The sequence below is a fragment of the Miscanthus floridulus genome, chromosome 6 (genome assembly GCF_019320115.1).
Source record: "Miscanthus floridulus cultivar M001 chromosome 6, ASM1932011v1, whole genome shotgun sequence".
In the NCBI taxonomy this organism is placed as follows: Eukaryota; Viridiplantae; Streptophyta; class Magnoliopsida; order Poales; family Poaceae; genus Miscanthus; species Miscanthus floridulus.
This window is the reverse complement of record NC_089585.1, coordinates 132758200-132776985: the sequence shown is the minus strand read 5'-3', so window position 1 is coordinate 132776985 and position 18786 is coordinate 132758200. Positions and strand designations below refer to the sequence as shown.

At 47.9% G+C, this 18786-nt stretch overlaps 2 protein-coding genes across 2 annotated transcripts; one reads left to right on the top strand and one right to left on the bottom strand.

The window, feature by feature from the left end:
• Positions 1-4892: 4892 nt before the first annotated feature.
• Positions 4893-5195, bottom strand: LOC136461269 (uncharacterized). Its single transcript, XM_066460633.1, has one exon. The coding sequence runs from the start codon at positions 5193-5195 to the stop codon at positions 4893-4895; it is 303 nt and encodes a 100-aa protein (XP_066316730.1).
• A 3999-nt stretch (positions 5196-9194) lies between these two features.
• On the top strand, positions 9195-17323 carry LOC136457020 (AP-4 complex subunit epsilon-like). Its single transcript, XM_066457059.1, has 11 exons — positions 9195-9990; positions 10396-10581; positions 10717-10932; positions 11025-11135; positions 11434-11631; positions 11721-11852; positions 12482-12538; positions 12615-12731; positions 13805-13882; positions 14502-14645; positions 15924-17323. Exons 1-11 carry the CDS (start codon positions 9388-9390, stop codon positions 16986-16988), a joined length of 2907 nt encoding a protein of 968 aa, XP_066313156.1. The 5' UTR covers positions 9195-9387; the 3' UTR covers positions 16989-17323.
• Positions 17324-18786: the final 1463 nt, after the last annotated feature.

Sequence of the window (18786 nt, the reverse complement as noted above, 5' to 3'; positions counted from 1 at the left end):
GTTTCTCGAAAAATTAGAACAACTAAAGAATGCTTCTTTATTGTATTTTGAGAAACAATGTATAGAATGCTTGGGAATTTAAGGGTAGAAGCGACGTAGCTGTTCTATGTTCCAAGCGTTGGTGAGGATTTCACCCTTCTCGTTGGCTAGCTTGTAGGTCCCAGGCTTTAGCACTTGGGCGACGATGTACAGCCCTTCCCATGGCAGGGTCAACTTGTGGTGGCCCTTATTGCTCTGCCTCAGTCTCAGCACCAGGTCGCCCACTTTCAGGTCTCGGCTTCGAACGCGCCGTGCTTGATAGCGTTGTAGGGCTTGCTGGTACTTGGCCGAGTGCAGCAGTGCAATGTCTCGGGCTTCCTCTAGTTGGTCGAGGGCATCCTCGCGGGTAGTGCGGTTGCTTTGCTCGTTGTAGGCCTGTAGCCTCGGGGAACCATACTCTAAGTCAGTGGGGAGGATGTGAAAGCATCTAGGCCCCTAAGTGGATTTCGGTGATTAATGTCAATACAAGATTACTATGACTAACGTGTGTTTTGCAGAGGCAATTAAGTTAGGTCATGGTAATGGAGATCGATTGGGCAATCGAGGTTGTCATGCCCCTACGATGGAAATCGTTTCGGTTTTCAAAGGATGGACGACAAGGTTAAGGATAACTAGGTGTAAGTGTCAATTGAAGTTGGAGTGACACTTAGAGTAAGTTTAGGACTTTGTTTTTCCTTTGGCCATACTATTAAGGGGGGTATGGACGGGTAGCTTGACCTAGTTCAGGCTAGTGAGTTAGGTGTGGTGCACACTTGTTAAAAACTAGCTCTAGGTAGCTCCTATGAATGCCTAAGATCCTTTGGAGCAAACTTCATTCACATATGATCGAAAGTTGGAAGTGAATGGAGGGTCAAATACTGACCGGACGCTGGCTCCGGTGCGACCGGACGCTGGCCGCAGGGTCCGGTCAGTTCATTTGACTGAGGAGAACAAGTCTAGACTGACCGGACGCTGGAAGGTCGTGTGACCGGACGCTGAGGGCCAGCGTCCGGTCGACTCCAGTAAGGGTCCAGACTTGAGGAAGTACGACCGGACGCGTCCGGTCAGTGGTGACCGGACCCTGAGTATCCAGCGTCTGGTCGTTTACAGTAAGCATCCAAGAGTGACCGGACACGTCCGGTCGGTACTGACCGGACGCTGACTGCGTCTGGTCATCACGTGAAAACTGTAGCGCGGGTTGAACTGACCGGAGCGTTCGGTCAAAACGATCGGAGCGTCCGGTCACCCCGCAGAAGCTCATAACGGTTCGTTTTTCAGGCTGCCTTATAAATAGAAGCTCCACTCGTGAGTGGAGTTACTTTTGCTCATTCCAACAGCTGAGAAACACGTTTGTGAGTGCCAAGAAGAGCAAGGTCCTAGTGAAGTGTTTGTGATTTGAGAATCCAAGAGTGAAACCTCATTAGTGAATCAAGAGTAGACAAGTGTGCATCCATCTTCTCATTAGGCTTCGCGTGGTCAAGTGAGAGTTCGTGCTTGTTACTCTTGGTGATCGCCATCACCTAGATGGCTTGGTGGTGATTGGGAGTTTGGTGATCACCCGGCGGAGCTTGTGGGTGACCCAACTCAAGTTGTGAGCGGCTTTGGGTGATTCGCCGCGATGGAGTGTCGAAGAATCAACCCGTAGAGAGCACTTGATCCTTGCGAGGATCAAGGGGGAGCTACACCCTTGCGCGGGTGCTCCAACGAGGACTAGTGGGGAGTGGCGACTCTCCGATACCTCGGCAAAACATCGCCGCGTTCCTTTCTCTCTCTATTTACTTTGAGCACTTACTTTGAGTATTTACTTTGAGCAATTCAATACTTGTTTTACATCCATAGAATTGCTTGCTAGAGTAAGTTTGGAACATAGGTTGCGAGGTTGTTGTGCATTAGTTTGATATAAACACTTTTCTAGGCACAAGGGGTTAATTGGGCTATCCGTAGGATTTGATTATTGCAAGAAAATTTAGAATTAGCCCAATTCACCCCCCCTCTTGGGCATCTTGATCCTTTCAGGATGGCCTCGGCTCCACAGACTAGGAAGAACGGTGTGAACCCTGTGGCTCGGCTTAGAGTGTTCCTCAGGCTCCAGATGACTGATGGGAGTTCGGCAAGCCATTTCTTACCAAATTTCTTCAACCGGTTGTATATTCTTGGCTTGAGACCTTGTAGGATCATGCCATTGGCATATTCTACTTGGCCGTTTGTCCTAGGGTGTCCTACGGCCGACCAAGCCACATGGATGTGGTGGTCGTCGTAGAACTTCAGGAACTTGTGGCTGGTGAATTGTGTCCCATTGTCGGTGATGATGGTGTTTGGAACCCCGAACCTGTGGATGATATCAGTGAAGAACAGCACCGCTTGCTTGGATTTGATTCGAGTGATCGGACGAGCCTCGATCCACTTGGAGAACTTGTCGATCGCTACCAGCAAATGGGTATAGCCCCCGAGGGCCTTCTGCATAGGCCCAACCATGTCTAGCCCCCACACGGCGAATGGCCATGTAATGGGGATGGTTTGGAGGGCTTGGGCCAGGAGGTGCGTCTACCGTGCGTAGTACTGGCATCCCTCGTAGGAGCGTACCAGCTTGGTGGCGTCAGCAACTACCGTTGGCCAGTAGAACCCTTGGCGGAAGGCATTTCCGACAAGCGTCCGAGGCGCTGCATGGTGCTCATAGGCTCCCGCATGCAAGTCCCAAAGTAGGGCTTGGCCTGCCTCGGTGGTGATGCACCATTGGAGGATGCCAGATGGGCTTCGCCTATACAACTCGCCGTTGCTGAGGACGTAAGTTTTGGCTCATCGCGTAAGCCATCGGGATTCGGTCCTGTCTGTAGGAAGCTCTCCTCGAACGAGGCAATCAAGGAACGGGACTCGCCAGTCCATGCCCTGGTCGGCCTCGGGAGGCTTCGTGTTGATTTCCATGGCCTCGGGCTCGGTCATAGGGGTCTCGGTGACAGAGGGGGCCTCGGGCCCTGCGGTGGGCCCTCTTCTGCCGCCGAGGCGTAGTCGATGGAAGGCTTGTGGAGGTCTCTGGCGAAGATGTTTGGGGGGACCGGGGCCCATGCTGACGCCATCTTTGCCAGTTCATCCGCGACCTCATTGAACTTTCGCGTAATGTGGTTGAGTTTAAGGCCGTCGAACTTGTCTTCTAGGTGATGTACCAGCTTACAGTACGCCTCCATTTTGGGGTCATGGCAGTTCAACTCCTTCATCACTTGATTGACGATGAGCTATGAATCGCCCCGTATGTCGAGACGTCGTACTCCAAGTTCGATGGTGACTTGTAAGCCGTTGATGAGGGCCTCGTACTCGGCCACGTTGTTCGAGGCAGCGAAGTGGAGCCGCACCATGTAGTGCATGTGTACTCCGAGGGGCGAGATGAAGAGCAATCCCGTGCCTACCCCAGTCTTCATCAGGGACCCGTCAAAGTACATGGTCCAGCATTCCGCCTGGATTTGAGCAGGTGGCAGCTGGGTGTTGGTCCACTCAGCCACAAAATCGGCCAAGACCTAGGATTTAATTGCTTTTCAAGGCGCAAAAGACAGGGCTTCCCCCATGAGTTCGACGGCCCACTTGGCTATTCTACCCGAGGCCTCCTGGTTTTGGATTATCTCTCCCAGAGGGAAAGACGACACCACGGTCACCGGGTGGGACTCAAAGTAGTGACGCAGCTTGCGTTGAGCCAAGACTATGGCGTAGATCAGCTTCTAGATATGGGGGTAGTGTGTCTTAGTCTTGGAGAGCACCTTGCTGATGAAGTAAATAGGTCGTTGGACGGGTAGAGCATGCCCCTCTTCCTGCCTCTCGGCCACTATGGCCACACTGACCACTTGGGTCGTTGCGGCGACGTAGAGTAGGAGGGCCTCACCCTTGGTCGGCGATACCAGGACGGGAGGATTGGTGAGCAGTGCCTTGAGCTTAGTGAGGGCTTCTTCGGCCTCGGGGGTCCAAGAAAAGCGTTTGGATTTTCTCAAGAGGCGGTACAGAGGCAAGCCTTTTTCGCCAAGGGGCGAGATGAAGCGGCTTAGGGCCGCAAGGCATCCTATAACCCTGTGCACTCCCTTGAGATCTTAGATTGGTCCCATGTTGGTCACGGCCAAAACCTTCTCTGGGTTGGCCTCGATGCCGCGCTCCGAGACTATGAATCCTAAGAGCATGCCTGGGGGGACCCCGAAGACACATTTCTCGGGGTTGAGCTTGATGCCCTTCTCCCTGAGGCATTTGAAGGCTATCTCCAAGTCATCGATGAGATCACTGGCCTTCCTGGACTTGACCACGATGTCGTCCACATAGGCCTCGACGGTTCGCTCGATGTGCTCACCAAAGACCTGGGTCATGCACCGCTGGTATGAGGCCCCTGCATTTCTGAGGCCGAATGGCATAGTCACATAGTAGTACATGCCAAATGGGGTGATGAAAGAAGTCGCGAGCTGGTCAGATTCTTTCATCTTGATTTTATGGTAACCAGAATACGCATCAAGGAAAGTAAGGGTTTTGCATCCTGCAGTGGAGTCAATGATTTGGTCAATTTGAGGTAATAGGAATGGGACTTTTAGACATGCTTTATTCAAACCGGTGTAGTCTACACACATCCTCCACTTCCCATTTTTCTTCTTAACTAATATAGGATTAGCTAACCACTTTGGATGGGACACATCCTTGATGAATCCGATCGCCAAAAGCTTCTGCACCTCCTCACCGACGGCCTTGCGCTTTTCCTCGTCGAATCAGCGTAGGCGCTGCTTCACCGATCTGGACCCGGCCCGGATGTCTAAGGCGCGCTTGGCGACCTCCCTCGGTATGCCCAGCATGTCTGAGGGACTCCACGCGAATACATCGGCATTCGCACGGAGAAAGTCAACGAGCACGACTTCCTATTTGCTGTTGAGGGTGGCGCTGATCCTCAGCGCTCGGTTGTTGGGGCAGGTGGGGTCGACCAGGACAAGCTTGATGGCCTCTGTGGGTTCGAAAGTCCCGGCACGATGCTTGGAGTCGAGCGCCTCACTACCAAGTTGGTCGAGGTTGACGATGAGGGTCTCGGCCTCCACGAGAGCCTCAGCGTACTCGATGCATTCAATGTCACAGTTGTATGCATGCTCGTACGTGGACTCGACAGTGATAACGCCATTGGGGCCCAGCATCTTGAGCTTGAGATAGGTGTAGTTGGGGATCGCCATGAACTTGGCGTAGCACGGGTGCCCTAGGATGGCGTGATAGGACCCCTTGAACCCAACCACCTCAAAGGTGAGGACCTCCTTGCGGTAGTTGGAGGGAGTGCCGAAGCAGACGGGCAAGTCGATGCGCCCAAGGGGTCACGTGCGTTTCCCTGGCATGATGCCGTGGAAGGGCGTGACATTGCCTCAGAGCTATGACTGGTCGAGCTCTAAGAGCTCCAGGGTGTTGACGTAGAGGATGTTGAGACCGCTGCATCCGTCCATCAACACCTTGGTGAGCCGGGTGTTGCCGATGATCAGGTCGACGACGAGTGGGTACTTCTTGGGGTTTGGGACATAATCGGGGTGGTCATCTCGATCAAAGGTGATCGCCTCTCGAGACCAGTCGAGGTACTAGGGAGTGGCCACTTAACCGAGAAGACCTCCTGACGCTCCTTCTTTCACTGTCGTGCCATGAGACACTCTGAAGGCCCGCCAAAGATCATGAAGGCGTTGTGCACCTCGGGGAACCCGTCGTCCTTGTTGTTGTCCCTATCGCCGGCGCCCTTCTTCTTGGCATCGTCGTTGGGGAGCCCGGGCTTGGCGTAGTAATGCCGGAGCATGGTGCACTCTTCGAGGGTGTGCTTCACCGGGCCCTGGTGGTAAGGGCAGGGCTTCTTAAGCATGTCGTCGAAGAGCCCAGGACCTCTGGCGGGGCCTCGAGGATTCTTGCGATCTGTGGCCATGACTAGATCAGCCTCGAGGACCTCCTGCTTCCCCTGGTGAAAGGTCCTAATATGGCTAGAGAGGGGGTGAATAGCCTATTTAAAAATCTATAAATCAACTAGAGCAATTTGATTAGTATGACAAATAACGTAATGCAAACTTGCTCTAGCTCTACAAGGGTTGCAAGCCACCTATCCAACAATTCTAGTTGCTATGAATACTTAGGCACATAAACTTGCTATATAATTACTCACTAAGAGCTCTCAACCTTGCTACTCTAAAGAGCTCAACTAGATAAATGTAAATAATAAAGCAAGCTCTCAATTCTAATTACACTAAAGAGCTTGTATCAACTAGTTTGCAAGAATGTAAATGAGTGAGTAGAGTGATTATACCGACGTGTAGGGGATGAACCAATCACAAGATGAATATATAGCCAATCACCGGGAGAATGCCAAAGAAGAGAGACAATCGATTTTCTCCCGAGGTTCACGTGCTTGCCAACACGCTACGTCCCCGTTGTGTCGACCAACACTTGGTGGTTCGGCGGCTAAGAGGTGTTTCACAAACCTCGTCCACACGATTGGACACCGCAAGAACCGACCCACAAGTGAGGTAACTCAATGACACGAGCAATTTACTAGAGTTACCTTTCGGCGCTCCGCCGGGGAAGGTACAACTCCCCTCACAATCACCGGAGACGGCCACGAACAATCACCAACTCGTGCCGATCCTCCACCGCTGCACCGAGCCATCTAGGTGGTGGCAACCACCAAGAGTAACAAGAGAAATCAGCAGCGCAACACGAATACCAAGTGCCTCTAGATGCAATCACTCAAGCAATGCACTTGGATTCTTTCCCAATCTCACAAAGATGATGAATCAATGATGGAGATGAGTGAGAGGACTTTGGCTAAGCTCACAAGGTTGTTATGTCAATGAAAATGTGCAAGAGAGATCCCTTGAGCCGGCCATGGGGCTATAAATAGAGCCCCCATCAAATAGAGCCGCTATACCCCTTCACTGGGCAAAACGCGCTCTGACCGGACGCTCCGGTCATACTGACCGGACGCTGGCCCTCAGCGTCCGGTCGCCCGATGGACGCCACGCGTCACCAGCTTCAAACGTTGTTCGTCAAATTTCAACGGCTACGAAGCTGACCGGACGCTCCGGTAAAACTGACCGGACGCTGAAGCCCCAGCGTCCGGTCGTTTCCAGTAAGCTCCCCGAGGCATATTTTTCGACCGGACACGTCCGGTCCACCTTGACCGGACACAGACCAGCGTTCGGTGCAATACCCTCGGTACTGTGCAGACCCGTCAGTTTGACCGGACGCAGCCTTTTAGCGTCCGGTCACTGCGTGACCCAGTGTCCGGTCAGTAGACCGACGCCAGCATCATTTCGACCAACTCCATTTCAATTCTAACTTCTTCAACCTTGCTCAAATGTGCCAACCACCAAGAATTTGCATCCGGCGCAATAGAAAATAGGCATTCCATTTTCCCGAAAGCGCCGAATCCTCGGCGGGGCAGGGGTTACTGGCCGCTGTGCTCGGCACTGTGCCCACGGCTGACGCCCGTGCTGCCTAACCCCTGCTCCAAGGACAACGTGGCATGGAAAGTCAAGTCCGGTCGATGTGACTCCCGTCTCGTCGGCCGCTTCGCTGTATCGTGCCGTCGTTTGGCTGACGTCGCGGGAGTGGTTGGACGTGTTAGTTGGATGTGACGTCCCGTCAGAGAAGTCGGTCAAGGCGGTAGTGACGGGGTTGATACCAAGCCGGCCTCGAGCGAGTCGGTAACTGGGTGCTCGTCCGAGGCCTCGTGGTGTGGGGCCTCGGGCGAGTTGGAGAATCGGTACCTCGTCCGAGGCCTTGCGCGCGGGGCCTCGGGCAAGTCGGAGAATCGGTACCTCGTCCGAGGCCTTGTGGCGCGGGGCCTCGGGCGAGTCGGAGAATTGGTACCTCGTCCGAGGCCTTGCGGCGCGGGGCTCGGGCGAGTCGGAGAATCGGTACCTCGTCCGAGGCCTTGCGGCGCGGGGCTCGGGCGAGTCGGAGAATCGGTACCTCGTCCGAGGCCTTGTGCGTGGGGCCTCGGGTGAGGCGGAGAATCGGTACCTCGTCTGAGGCCTTGTGGCGCGGGGCCTCGGGCGAGTCGGAGAATCGACACCTCGTCCGAGGCATTGCGTGCGGGGCCTCGGGCGAGGCGGAGAATCGGTACCTCGTCCGAGGCCTTGCGCGCGGGGCCTCGGGCGAGTCGGAGAATCGGTACCTCGTCCGAGGCCTTGCGCGCGGGGCCTCGGGTGAGGCGGAGAATCGGTACCTCGTCCGAGGCCTCGTGGTTTCGTTCTGGGCCGAGCCCGCTTCGGGTGAGCCCGGATATTGTTCGAGGTGGGCCGGGTGGTCCAGCCGGGCCTCAGATAAGGTGGGGGGTTTGCCGGTAGTCGTCTCTTGGCTTCGATTTTTACAAGATCTAAGCGATTTTTTCGGTTCTTGCTTAGGGGACCCCTTTCTATGGTACCCGACAGATAGGTTGTGTATGCGTGCGTTCACGAGGGTGACTGGTGACCGATGAGTGTGCGTACATGTAAGAGTGTCTGCGTCTATACTGCAATTAAAAAAATAGGTTAAAACCTACCTTTTACACAAGTTTAAACACAGAGCTTATTGACTAATGTATCGTTTAGGTATATAATCCATTGGCTATTTAACAAGAATAACATGGAGAAGAGGCCTATGTAACAACGAACGGATAAAAATTATTTCATTTACACCGAATGAATGTCACACGTAGACATTTTAGTGACGCTATTATATTAGATCCGTTGTCTCCCATCGTTGAGTCCCCGCTGCCACTAGTCTTCCCTCCTCTCAAAACCATCCTCTCTAAGCTCCGTCTCATTTCCCCCCTTTCAGTAACTAAGCCAGTAATTACATTAATATGCTAAAATTATCATATATTATAAAAAATCAAATTAGTATACTAGTGCATTACTATTGACACCCAATTTACAATATTACTAAGAACTTTGTTTGCACAAATATAATGCCACGCACTATAGTATTTTGGATACCAAATCTAAGGATACTTTCCACTTAATTAATATAAAGTAAGTAAATATCATCAGTGAGAGTGTGAACAATAAAAACCAAACTGTTGAATCATTTTGAAACAGAGTTTAGTACACGGTTTAAATATTTCGTGCAGATTCTGATCGAGGAGTGAAAGACAACAAGGTTTTTGTGCCCTTGCAAATCAGAACAGATTTCAGTAAAACGACGGGAAAAAAGAGAGGAAAAAAGAAGGCCCTCCCGTCCGTCGCTAATCCCGATCCCGATCTCCAAGCAAACCCACCTCCCCGCCTGTCCCCCACTCGCCGATCCAGATCTCCTCCACCTCTCCACTCTCCCACTCCAACCGGACGCCTCTGTCGTCGCCGGCGGCGGTCGAGCCACACGCGCGCACTGCCGAGGAACCCGGAGCGGGCGCCGGCAATGGAGCAGCTGCGGACGATCGGCCGGGAGCTGGCGATGGGGTCGCAGGGCGGGTGGGGGCAGTCCAAGGAGTTCCTCGACCTCGTCAAGTCCATCGGCGAGGCGCGCTCCAAGGCGGAGGAGGACCGCATCATCGCGCGCGAGCTCGAGCACCTCAAGCGCCGCCTCGCGGACCCCGACGTGCCACGCCGCAAGATGAAGGAGCTCCTCCTCCGCCTCGTCTACGCCGAGATGCTCGGCCACGATGCCTCCTTCGGCCACATCCATGCCGTCAAGATGACCCACGACGAGTCGCTCCCGCTCAAGCGAACCGGCTACCTCGCCGTCGCGCTCTTCCTCGACGAGCGCCACGACCTTGTCATCCTCGTGGTCAACACCATCCAGAAGGACCTCAGGTCGGACAACTACCTCGTCGTCTGCGCAGCGCTCACCGCCGCGTGCCGCCTCATCGGTGAGGAGGCCATCCCTGCCGTGCTGCCCCAGGTCGTAGAGCTGCTCGCGCACCCGAAGGAGGCTGTGAGGAAGAAGGCCGTCATGGCACTGCACCGGTTCTACCAGCGATCCCCCTCCTCCGTCTCCCACCTTGTCTCCAACTTCCGCAAGGTCCGGCACTTTTCCCCTTCATTTTTATGGTGCTAAGTCCATATTTTAATATAATAACTGACCGAAACCGATATTGAATAGCTCATAATGATCATGCATAAGCTACAATTTTGTCTCAAAGGCACCCTACTGCCAATTCTGTTCAAGATGAATGTTAGTATGCATTTAGAAATGTCCCTTTTCACATTCCTTGATGTTTAGGATGTCACTCACAGGTTGCAAATTTGGACCGAATATGCATGGACTTCCCAAAATGAAATTTTTGCATGTGCAGTACATTTACTTATGTTCTTAAATTCTTGCAAGATAGAATAACTTTTCTTATCTTCAAAAAAAAGAATAACTTTTCTTATTTTAATCTCTGCACGGAGCAATGAGGTTCTAAATTTATTTGTTGCTATACAGAGGCTCTGTGATAATGATCCAGGGGTGATGGGTGCAACTCTATGCCCCCTCTATGACCTGATTTTGGGGGAACCAAATTCGTACAAGGATTTAGTTGTTAGTTTTGTTAACATCCTCAAACAAGTTGCGGAGAGGAGGCTTCCGACTTCCTATGATTATCACCAAATGCCCGCACCGTTTATTCAGGTATGTGAGTTAAATTAAACATTATTTATTTGTTAGGTTGCTAGGTTGCCAGTGCGAGTTATGCTTCTTCTATGGGTTTAAGCCTTCAGTTGTCACCAAGCTATCTGCCTTAGATTTCGTTTCTGTCATCTGCAGATAAAACTACTGAAGATACTTGCTGTGCTTGGTAGTGGTGATAAACAAGCAAGTGGGCATATGTACACTGTATTGGGTGACATATTCAGGAAGGGTGACACTGCGAGCAACATTGGCAATGCTATACTGTATGAATGCATATGCTGTATTTCATCCATTTTCCCAAACCCTAAGATGCTAGAGGCTGCAGCTGAAACAACATCAAAGTTTCTGAAGGTTTGCACATGATCTTTGTTATGGGAAAAACAAATGGCATGTTGTGTTTTTTGGAGGCTAACCAACTTATTCATCCCTTTCGTTGATTGCAGAGTGATAGTCATAATCTTAAGTACATGGGCATTGATGCTCTTGGCCGGCTAATAAAAATAAATCCAGATATTGCAGAAGAGCACCAGCTGGCTGTCATTGATTGCTTAGAGGTGAGGGATGTGCCATGTGAAGCACTAAAAATGTATGATAAACATTGATTCTGTGATATGTTGCTGCCATCCATAGCGTTCATCCCTGTAACATGTTCTTCAATGCAAGAGAAGAAGACAGCCATTTTATTGTAGTCATGTTCTAGTTTCAGAACTTAACACAAGGAATGTTTTTTTTTCAGTTTATTATGTCCAACCTTAGTATACATATTTCTTTGTATCAGTGATTTAACATTTTTTTGTTACTGTGTTTTGTCAGTACCACTCTTGATTTCTCACTGTGTAATCCTGTGAATAGGACCCAGATGATACTTTGAAGCGCAAGACCTTTGAGCTTCTTTATAAGATGACAAACTCAACAAATGTTGAAGTGATTGTTGATAGGATGATTGAGTACATGATCAACATAACTGATCATCATTACAAGACAGAAATTGCATCACGTTGTGTTGAACTTGCAGAGCAATTTGCGCCTAGCAATCAGTGGTTCATCCAGGTAATTACATGAGTACTGGCCTAAATGTTGTCAAGCATCTTTTGTTGCTTCTTGAGAGCTGAACCTTTTCTTCCTCTATTTTCTTACAGACCATGAACAAAGTCTTTGAGCATGCTGGAGATCTTGTCAACATCAGAGTGGCGCACAATTTGATGCGGCTAATTGCTGAAGGCTTTGGAGAGGAGGATGAAGGTGCTGACAGTCAGCTAAGATCGTCGGCTGTATGTACTCTCAGCACCAAACTTTCATTGTAGCCACTTTCTTAACGCCAGACATGATTACTGTGGATAAATACACCTTCAATCATAATTTTATCCCCCAGTTGGTCAATTTCTCTTGAAATTTCGAAAACAAAAGGACTTACCTCGATTTAGCTTGATAAATTCACTTTAGTTGACCAATGACCGTACGGAGATAGGTTGAATTGGGAAACTTATGTAAAGCTGGCCCAAAGTGGATAGCTCCTGATTTCTAACTTGACTGTTGAGGGAAATTTCCAATCTTTCATGCTTCGAAGGGCGGGCCTGGTGCAAGCGGTAGAGTCTTACCGCCTGTGACTGGAAGGTCCCGGGTTCGAGTCGCGGTCTCCTCGCATTGCACAGGCGAGGGTAAGGCTTGCCACTAACACCCTTCCCCAGACCCCGCACAGAGCGGGAGCTCTCTGCACTGGGTACGCCTTTTTTCATGCTTCAATTCATGCTATTGTTCAACTCTATTCTAGAGTATGTAAACAATGTTTTATATAGCCACAATTGAACCTCTTTTTTCCATGTCTTCTCTGCTTGATCTGCCAGTGCCAATAACATTTTTTTTTACTACTAAAGAAAACACTTCTTTTGTGCTTAAACAGGTAGATTCCTATCTCCGCATTGTCGGAGAGCCAAAGCTTCCTTCTTCGTTCCTGCAGGTAGTTATTTTCCTTGTCCTTTCTATTCTAAATTGTAGTTTCTGCGATATTTTATGTTGGTTCATTTTATGTTCAGATAATATGCTGGGTTTTGGGGGAATATGGAACAGCAGATGGAAAATATTCTGCTTCTTATATTATTGGGAAGTTGTGTGATGTGGCAGAGGCCCACCTCACTGATGACACTGTCAAGGTATGCTTTTTGTAGCGTAGCTCATGTTTCATTGATCACTTGACTTGGCCTCCTTATATCTTGCATGCTCTATGCTGAAATATGACAATAGTCAATAGGTTCTAGTTAAGGTACTCTGCCATTCAGTTCTGGGGTTGTTATAAAACTTGTGTTTGGTTTGATAATCTGTAATTGTCCCTGGAGATTTTTTTGGTTACTCCACCAGATCTCTTATATTACATCTCCTATAAGTTGTTTTAGGAGAGCACCTTAAGATCAATTTAGGATATAAGAGAATACTGTTGTAGTAGATTATCTAAAACTTGTCTCCTATATTTATTTAGGGACAGGGGAGGGGGTGTTGTCTCCTTTATTTAGGAATTAGGAGAAAGGGTTTTTAGGACTTACAAATTATAGGTATGGGAGTTGAGATAGGATATTTGGTGGAGATGCTCTCTTTTTCTGCAATTTGAAGAGTACAGTACAGCACATGACACATTGTTGGATAATCTGAAACTTGGTATGGAGTTCAATCTATCGATCAACTATTTAGTGGGACTGTGTGGACTTTGGTATCACCAATGCCAAGTCGAAACTCTGCCCAATTTAACATATAATCGGTTCCAAAAAGGATGCAATTCTAGAATAGTGCTAAGTCAGAGTATCTCAAGTTTGACCAAATTTATATAAGTACCATTAGATTCGTCATGAAATATATTTTCATAGTATACCTGTTTGAAGTCATTCATGCCGATACTATTTTCTATAAACTTAGTCAAACTTAAGATAGTTTTCTAACCAGAGCTAGAATTGCATTTTTTTTGTGACCGGGGCAGTATATGTTTTTTCCCTACATACAAGCATATATTGATGTTACCGACCACACTGTACATGACTGAATGTTTTTCCTTCACATGTGAAAAAATCATCTAGTGTCTTTATACCAGAGAAGTGGAAATGTTTTATATTATGCATTGGACACTGGCTATTACTGATTGTTTTTTCTGGAAGTTTATGTTCTGTTGTTGATATGCCTCTTTGTATGCCATTATTGATGTGCGGTGTTATTGTTTATTTGATTTTGCTTATTTAAGGCGTATGCAATCTCAGCAATTCTGAAGATATTTGCGTTTGAAATCGCTCTTGGAAGGAAGATTGATTTGCTGCCTGAGGTAAATGAACATCTGCGACTTTCTTTTTTCATAGTTCGGTCACTATCCTTATCAATTTAATGAGCTTTAGTCTGTTTCAAGCCACGCTGTTTCATTACATGTGTCTTCACATTCACAGAAAGAGCATCATGTTTCTCATGAAATTATAAATAAGATTAGTTCTGTTCTCATGGACTGCCATTTTCTTATTCTAGTCTCCTGTTTGGTTCATAGCTTTTGCAAACACTGCTATTTTGGTTAAAAACGGGCAGTAATATCAAGCATTGCAAAGTTGGATGGCCGACTATATAAAGCAATCACGAGAATTCAGCTCTTTATATATCCTCGGATGCTTGCATCACATATGATTTCATGACAATGTTTACTAAAATAATTTATTTATATCATTATATTCTGTCAGGGAACCACGTGCATATATGTAAAATGTATATGATAGGAATCACACGTATATGATGTAAATATAATTTCCATGGCAAGGAGGCCCCACTGAGGAAATCATTAATAAACTTTCTTCAAGCATAATTGTACTATGAAGTCACAAAAGCAGAACTTATTGTGGATTTGGTAGCGTTTTTTAGTTTCTACTTTAAATATCTATAAATATTCTCTGTTCTTGCAGTGTCAAACATTGGTAGATGAATTGTCAGCTTCACATTCAACAGACTTGCAGCAACGGGCATACGAGCTACAGGCTTTATTAGGCTTGGACAAAAATGCTGTTGAAAGTGTTATGCCTGCAGATGCAAGCTGTGAAGATATTGAGGTAGTGTTATGTCATCCTTCTAAATGAACCTGATTTTTCTACTATCTAGGCTTACTTCGAGATGTGAATGTTGGGGCATATCTTTTCATGTTCCGCCTAGAGCAGGAATTTCATTTTACACATTTCTCACACGCGTGGTACGGACCTACATTTCTAAGTGTGTGACCATTTTATGGCACTTAAGGGATTTTGTTTTTGGCTAGAGAGGTAGAGTTGAATTGGTTATTGCTAAATCTAATCTGTTAGGAGAGCTTTATAATTGTTCTTTTTTCAGTTAGGGGAGAGAAACAAAAGGGTAAAGTGCACCGGTGATCCTCAAACTTGTGTGCGTGTGTGTGTCGGGGGGGGGGGGGGGGGGGGGGGGGGGGTCTTAAATCTTAATTTGCAGATTTACATCACTATACTTATTAATTGTGTCGCTCAACCTCCAAATGTCATTAATCAACATATGTGTTCCTATTTGGCATGCATTATACAATTAGGAAGATGATGCTAGGGATCTAGCATGTAGGTTCCACACTAGATGACAAAAAAAAAGGGTGACATGAATGTCAAGTAGGCCAGCCACAATCACTGACTAGAGTGGTTTGGACCTTGAATGAACCAATTAGCTAATGTGGGGACCTAGAAATGCGAATTATTCATTTGGGGGCCTACGTGACACTCCTACAAGTCCTGTTTGGCACAGCTCTAGCTCCAAGATCCAGGTTGGATTTGTAGTTTGTTGACTAAGATAAAGTGGTTTAAATATTTATATTATATTTAGCCTAAATGTAGAAAAATGATTCATATAAATTAAATGCGCTCGATGTACCTCCTCCAGACCCAAGATTTCTTGGAGCAACAAATACTTGGATTCCTTGAAGCTGGAGCTCTGCCACACCACCAAACAGGCCCTAAGAACCACTGATGCATTTTCCAAAAACGAAATATTGTTTTCTAGCTCAATGTTCTATGGCCCCATTCCATGGTCCCATCTTTCTCCTAAGACCTCCCTTAAGCTATTGTCACAGTTTCTTTTTCAATTGAGGGGGGTGTTTGGACTTAGGGATATGAGTGGTGAGGTTAGTCCTAACCAGTCCACATTCAAGTCCTCTTATCTTTTCCCAACGTCACAGCCCGGTCCTCATATATCCCTAAAATCCTTAATTGCAAGGTTAAAAGGTTGAGATTCCAAGTGACCAAATGTGGTTATTGTGAGTTTTCATCACGTGGATCTTCCCTTCTATTTTTTATAATAAAGAGTAACAATCTTGTAAATTTATGTTTGTATTGCAGGTCGACAGAAACCTCTCATTTCTAAACAGTTATGTGCAGCAAGCCTTGGAAAATGGTGCGTCCCCTTACATTCCAGAGAGTGAACGCTCTGGTGTTATAAGTATTGGCAGCTACAGAAGCCAAGAACAACAGGAAACATCTGCCCATACTCTTAGATTTGAGGCCTATGAGATGCCTAAACCTTCGTTGCCACTAGCAACTTCACAAAGTAGCATGTCCGCACCAATTACTGACCTAGTTCCAGCTACAGAGCCAGGCTACTATAAGGAAGACCATCAAACATCAAAGTCTCAACCACCAGGTGATGCGGTTTCTGGTGAGTTTGGTGTCAAACTTCGCCTTGATGGGGTCCAAAAGAAATGGGGAAGGCCAACATATTCCTCTTCTACACCCTCAAGCTCGACGTCTAGTCAACAAACAACCAATGGGGCCTCTCATTCTGATGGGGGAGGGTCAAGTTCGCAGCCACGGGAGTCCTCATATGGTTCTAAGAGACAGCAGGGCATGAAAGTTTCAGCAGAAAAGCAACGGCTGGCTGCTTCACTTTTTGGCTCGGCAGCAGCTAAAGCTGATAGGAAAGCACAAGCTTCTAGAAAGACAGCAAAGGACAGTCCCTCAACTGAGAAAGTAGCTACCACTCATGTGACTGCCCAGCCAGTTAAGGAGCAAGTAATCCCTGCTGCACCACCGCCTGATCTGCTGGATCTGGGTGATGAGCCAGTTTCATCAAATCCTCCATCAGCTGATCCTTTCTCACAGTTAGAGGGGCTTCTTGGACCAGCATCGGCTGCTCCGGTGCTTTCTGGAACTCCGGCTACCAGCACTTCCAAAGCACCAAATCTTATGTCAATCTTCTCAGATGATGTACCAACTGGAGTGGCTAGTGGATCCATCGATCCCACTCTAGGCGATGTTAATTCAAGCTCCCACAAAGGAGCAACTGCAGTGGCTTCAAAGAAGAGTCCAAGCCTTCAAGATGCCTTGCAAAAGAATGCGACTGCACGGCAAGTAGGCGTGACACCAACAGGGAACAATCCCAATCTTTTCAAGGACCTTCTAGGCTAAAGAGGACAGTAGGACACACCATATGCTCTGTGTGGCCTCTTTGGGTAAATGGAGTTCATCTCCGACATGGTTCCATCAATGAAACAGCGATGATCTCTCTGTTTGATCAGCGCAGGAAAAGGGTCACAAGGGCTATATTTGTTTGAGAGTCACAGGACACGACCTATCTCCTTCCAATTGGGAGGGGGCTGCGCTGTTGAGAGTGGATGGTTGCGGGTATTTTTCCTTTAACCACTTGTAATTTTGTGCTGAGACTGGTGTACATGTGTTTACATGATGTGTAATTTGTACATGAGATCGTGGTCCAGAAGCGTGTGCTGGCGCTTTTTTGTTCAGCTGGGATGGGCCTGCTCATCTGTGCTTTTAGAGAGCCCCATATTTGATGATTGATATACACTACAGTAGCTGGGCACTGGAAAGTAGAATAATAATAATAATAATAATCGGTGTCATTCTCTGGAACTGGGTGGAATAAAAATATAAAATGGTAAATGTGTAAGGTTGTTGGTCGCCTTGTTGTTTTAGCTGATGAAAACCGTTGCCGGATGTTTGCAACTTTTAGCTGTTGAGAAGCATAGCAATTGTTTTCTCTTTTCGAATTCATTCAAACCTTCTTCTGTTTGCAGCTGAGTAGGGCCATGGGGTATCCATTATTTTGCTCATAAAAAAGCCGAAAAGGTGATCTATTCTTTGCTGGTTCTGTTTATTGCAGAGCCTAGCTATTTGAGATCGTTGTTTTTTCTTGGGCGTCTGCTGTGGCGATCTAACGGCATCACTTCATCTCGTTTCTTGCGTCATCGGATAGCCGGCGGTGACCGCTATTTCCTTGCATGATTGAAAAGCCCTTAGGAACAGCCTGCTCGCGCAGTCACGGGCCTCACTGCTACCATGGGCCGACACCCAGGCCGGCCCAGCAATCCGGCTTTCAAGAACAAATCCCCAAGCAATCCGTATCTGCAATCACCCGTGACGTACCCTGCTTGACTTGCATCCCATTCCCAGTCAAGTAGTGTGTATGATCCAGTATAGTACTCCGTAGTGGCACCGGCGGAGCCATGTATTGGCCATAGAGGGCTCCGGCCCTCCCTTGCCTGCTAAAAAAAAATGAGGATGTATGCTGTGGGATGGGATCAGAGTATGGACAAACCTTTAAAGGGTAGTCAGGCGTAGGATTCTAATAAACATAGACTAATAAACTTCCTAGTTATGCCTCGCGACTCGATGGCTTGCGTGACTTGGGCACAACTGAGTCCTTGCCATCGAGTTACTCTAGGAGACTCGTGGCACATGGAGTCCTCGCCCCAAGGCTTAGTGTCCGCCCATTTAGTGCGCCTTGTTTCTTGTGACCTTTCGGGGATTTGAAATATGTGTCGTTATACCTCTGGCTGAGGTACGTACGTACCCTTACTCAGGTATTGGTCACTCCTCTTCCGTACAAAAAAAAATAGTTTAGCTTTTTGTGGTGTTTGCTACAGCTTCTCGTCACTTCTGCTACCGGAGCCGTGTCAAATAGCCCGTTAGCCCGCGGTTAGAAGCACGGACAGAGCTATGTGGGGTCAAACTGGGTCCTGGCCTCTCTTGTTCCGGCTGTATCACTCGGAGGTTTGCATGTCACTGCATGCATGTAATTAATTCATGCCTCTCTCGTACCATGCTTGATGTTGCTGATGAATGGATCACAGCTTACAAATATGTAAATCCACACATTGTTCATTCTTCTTTGACAGAATTTCTGTAACAGAACCGACCAAATCATAATAACGTAAGTACAAAAACAATCACCGAAGCGATCAAATTC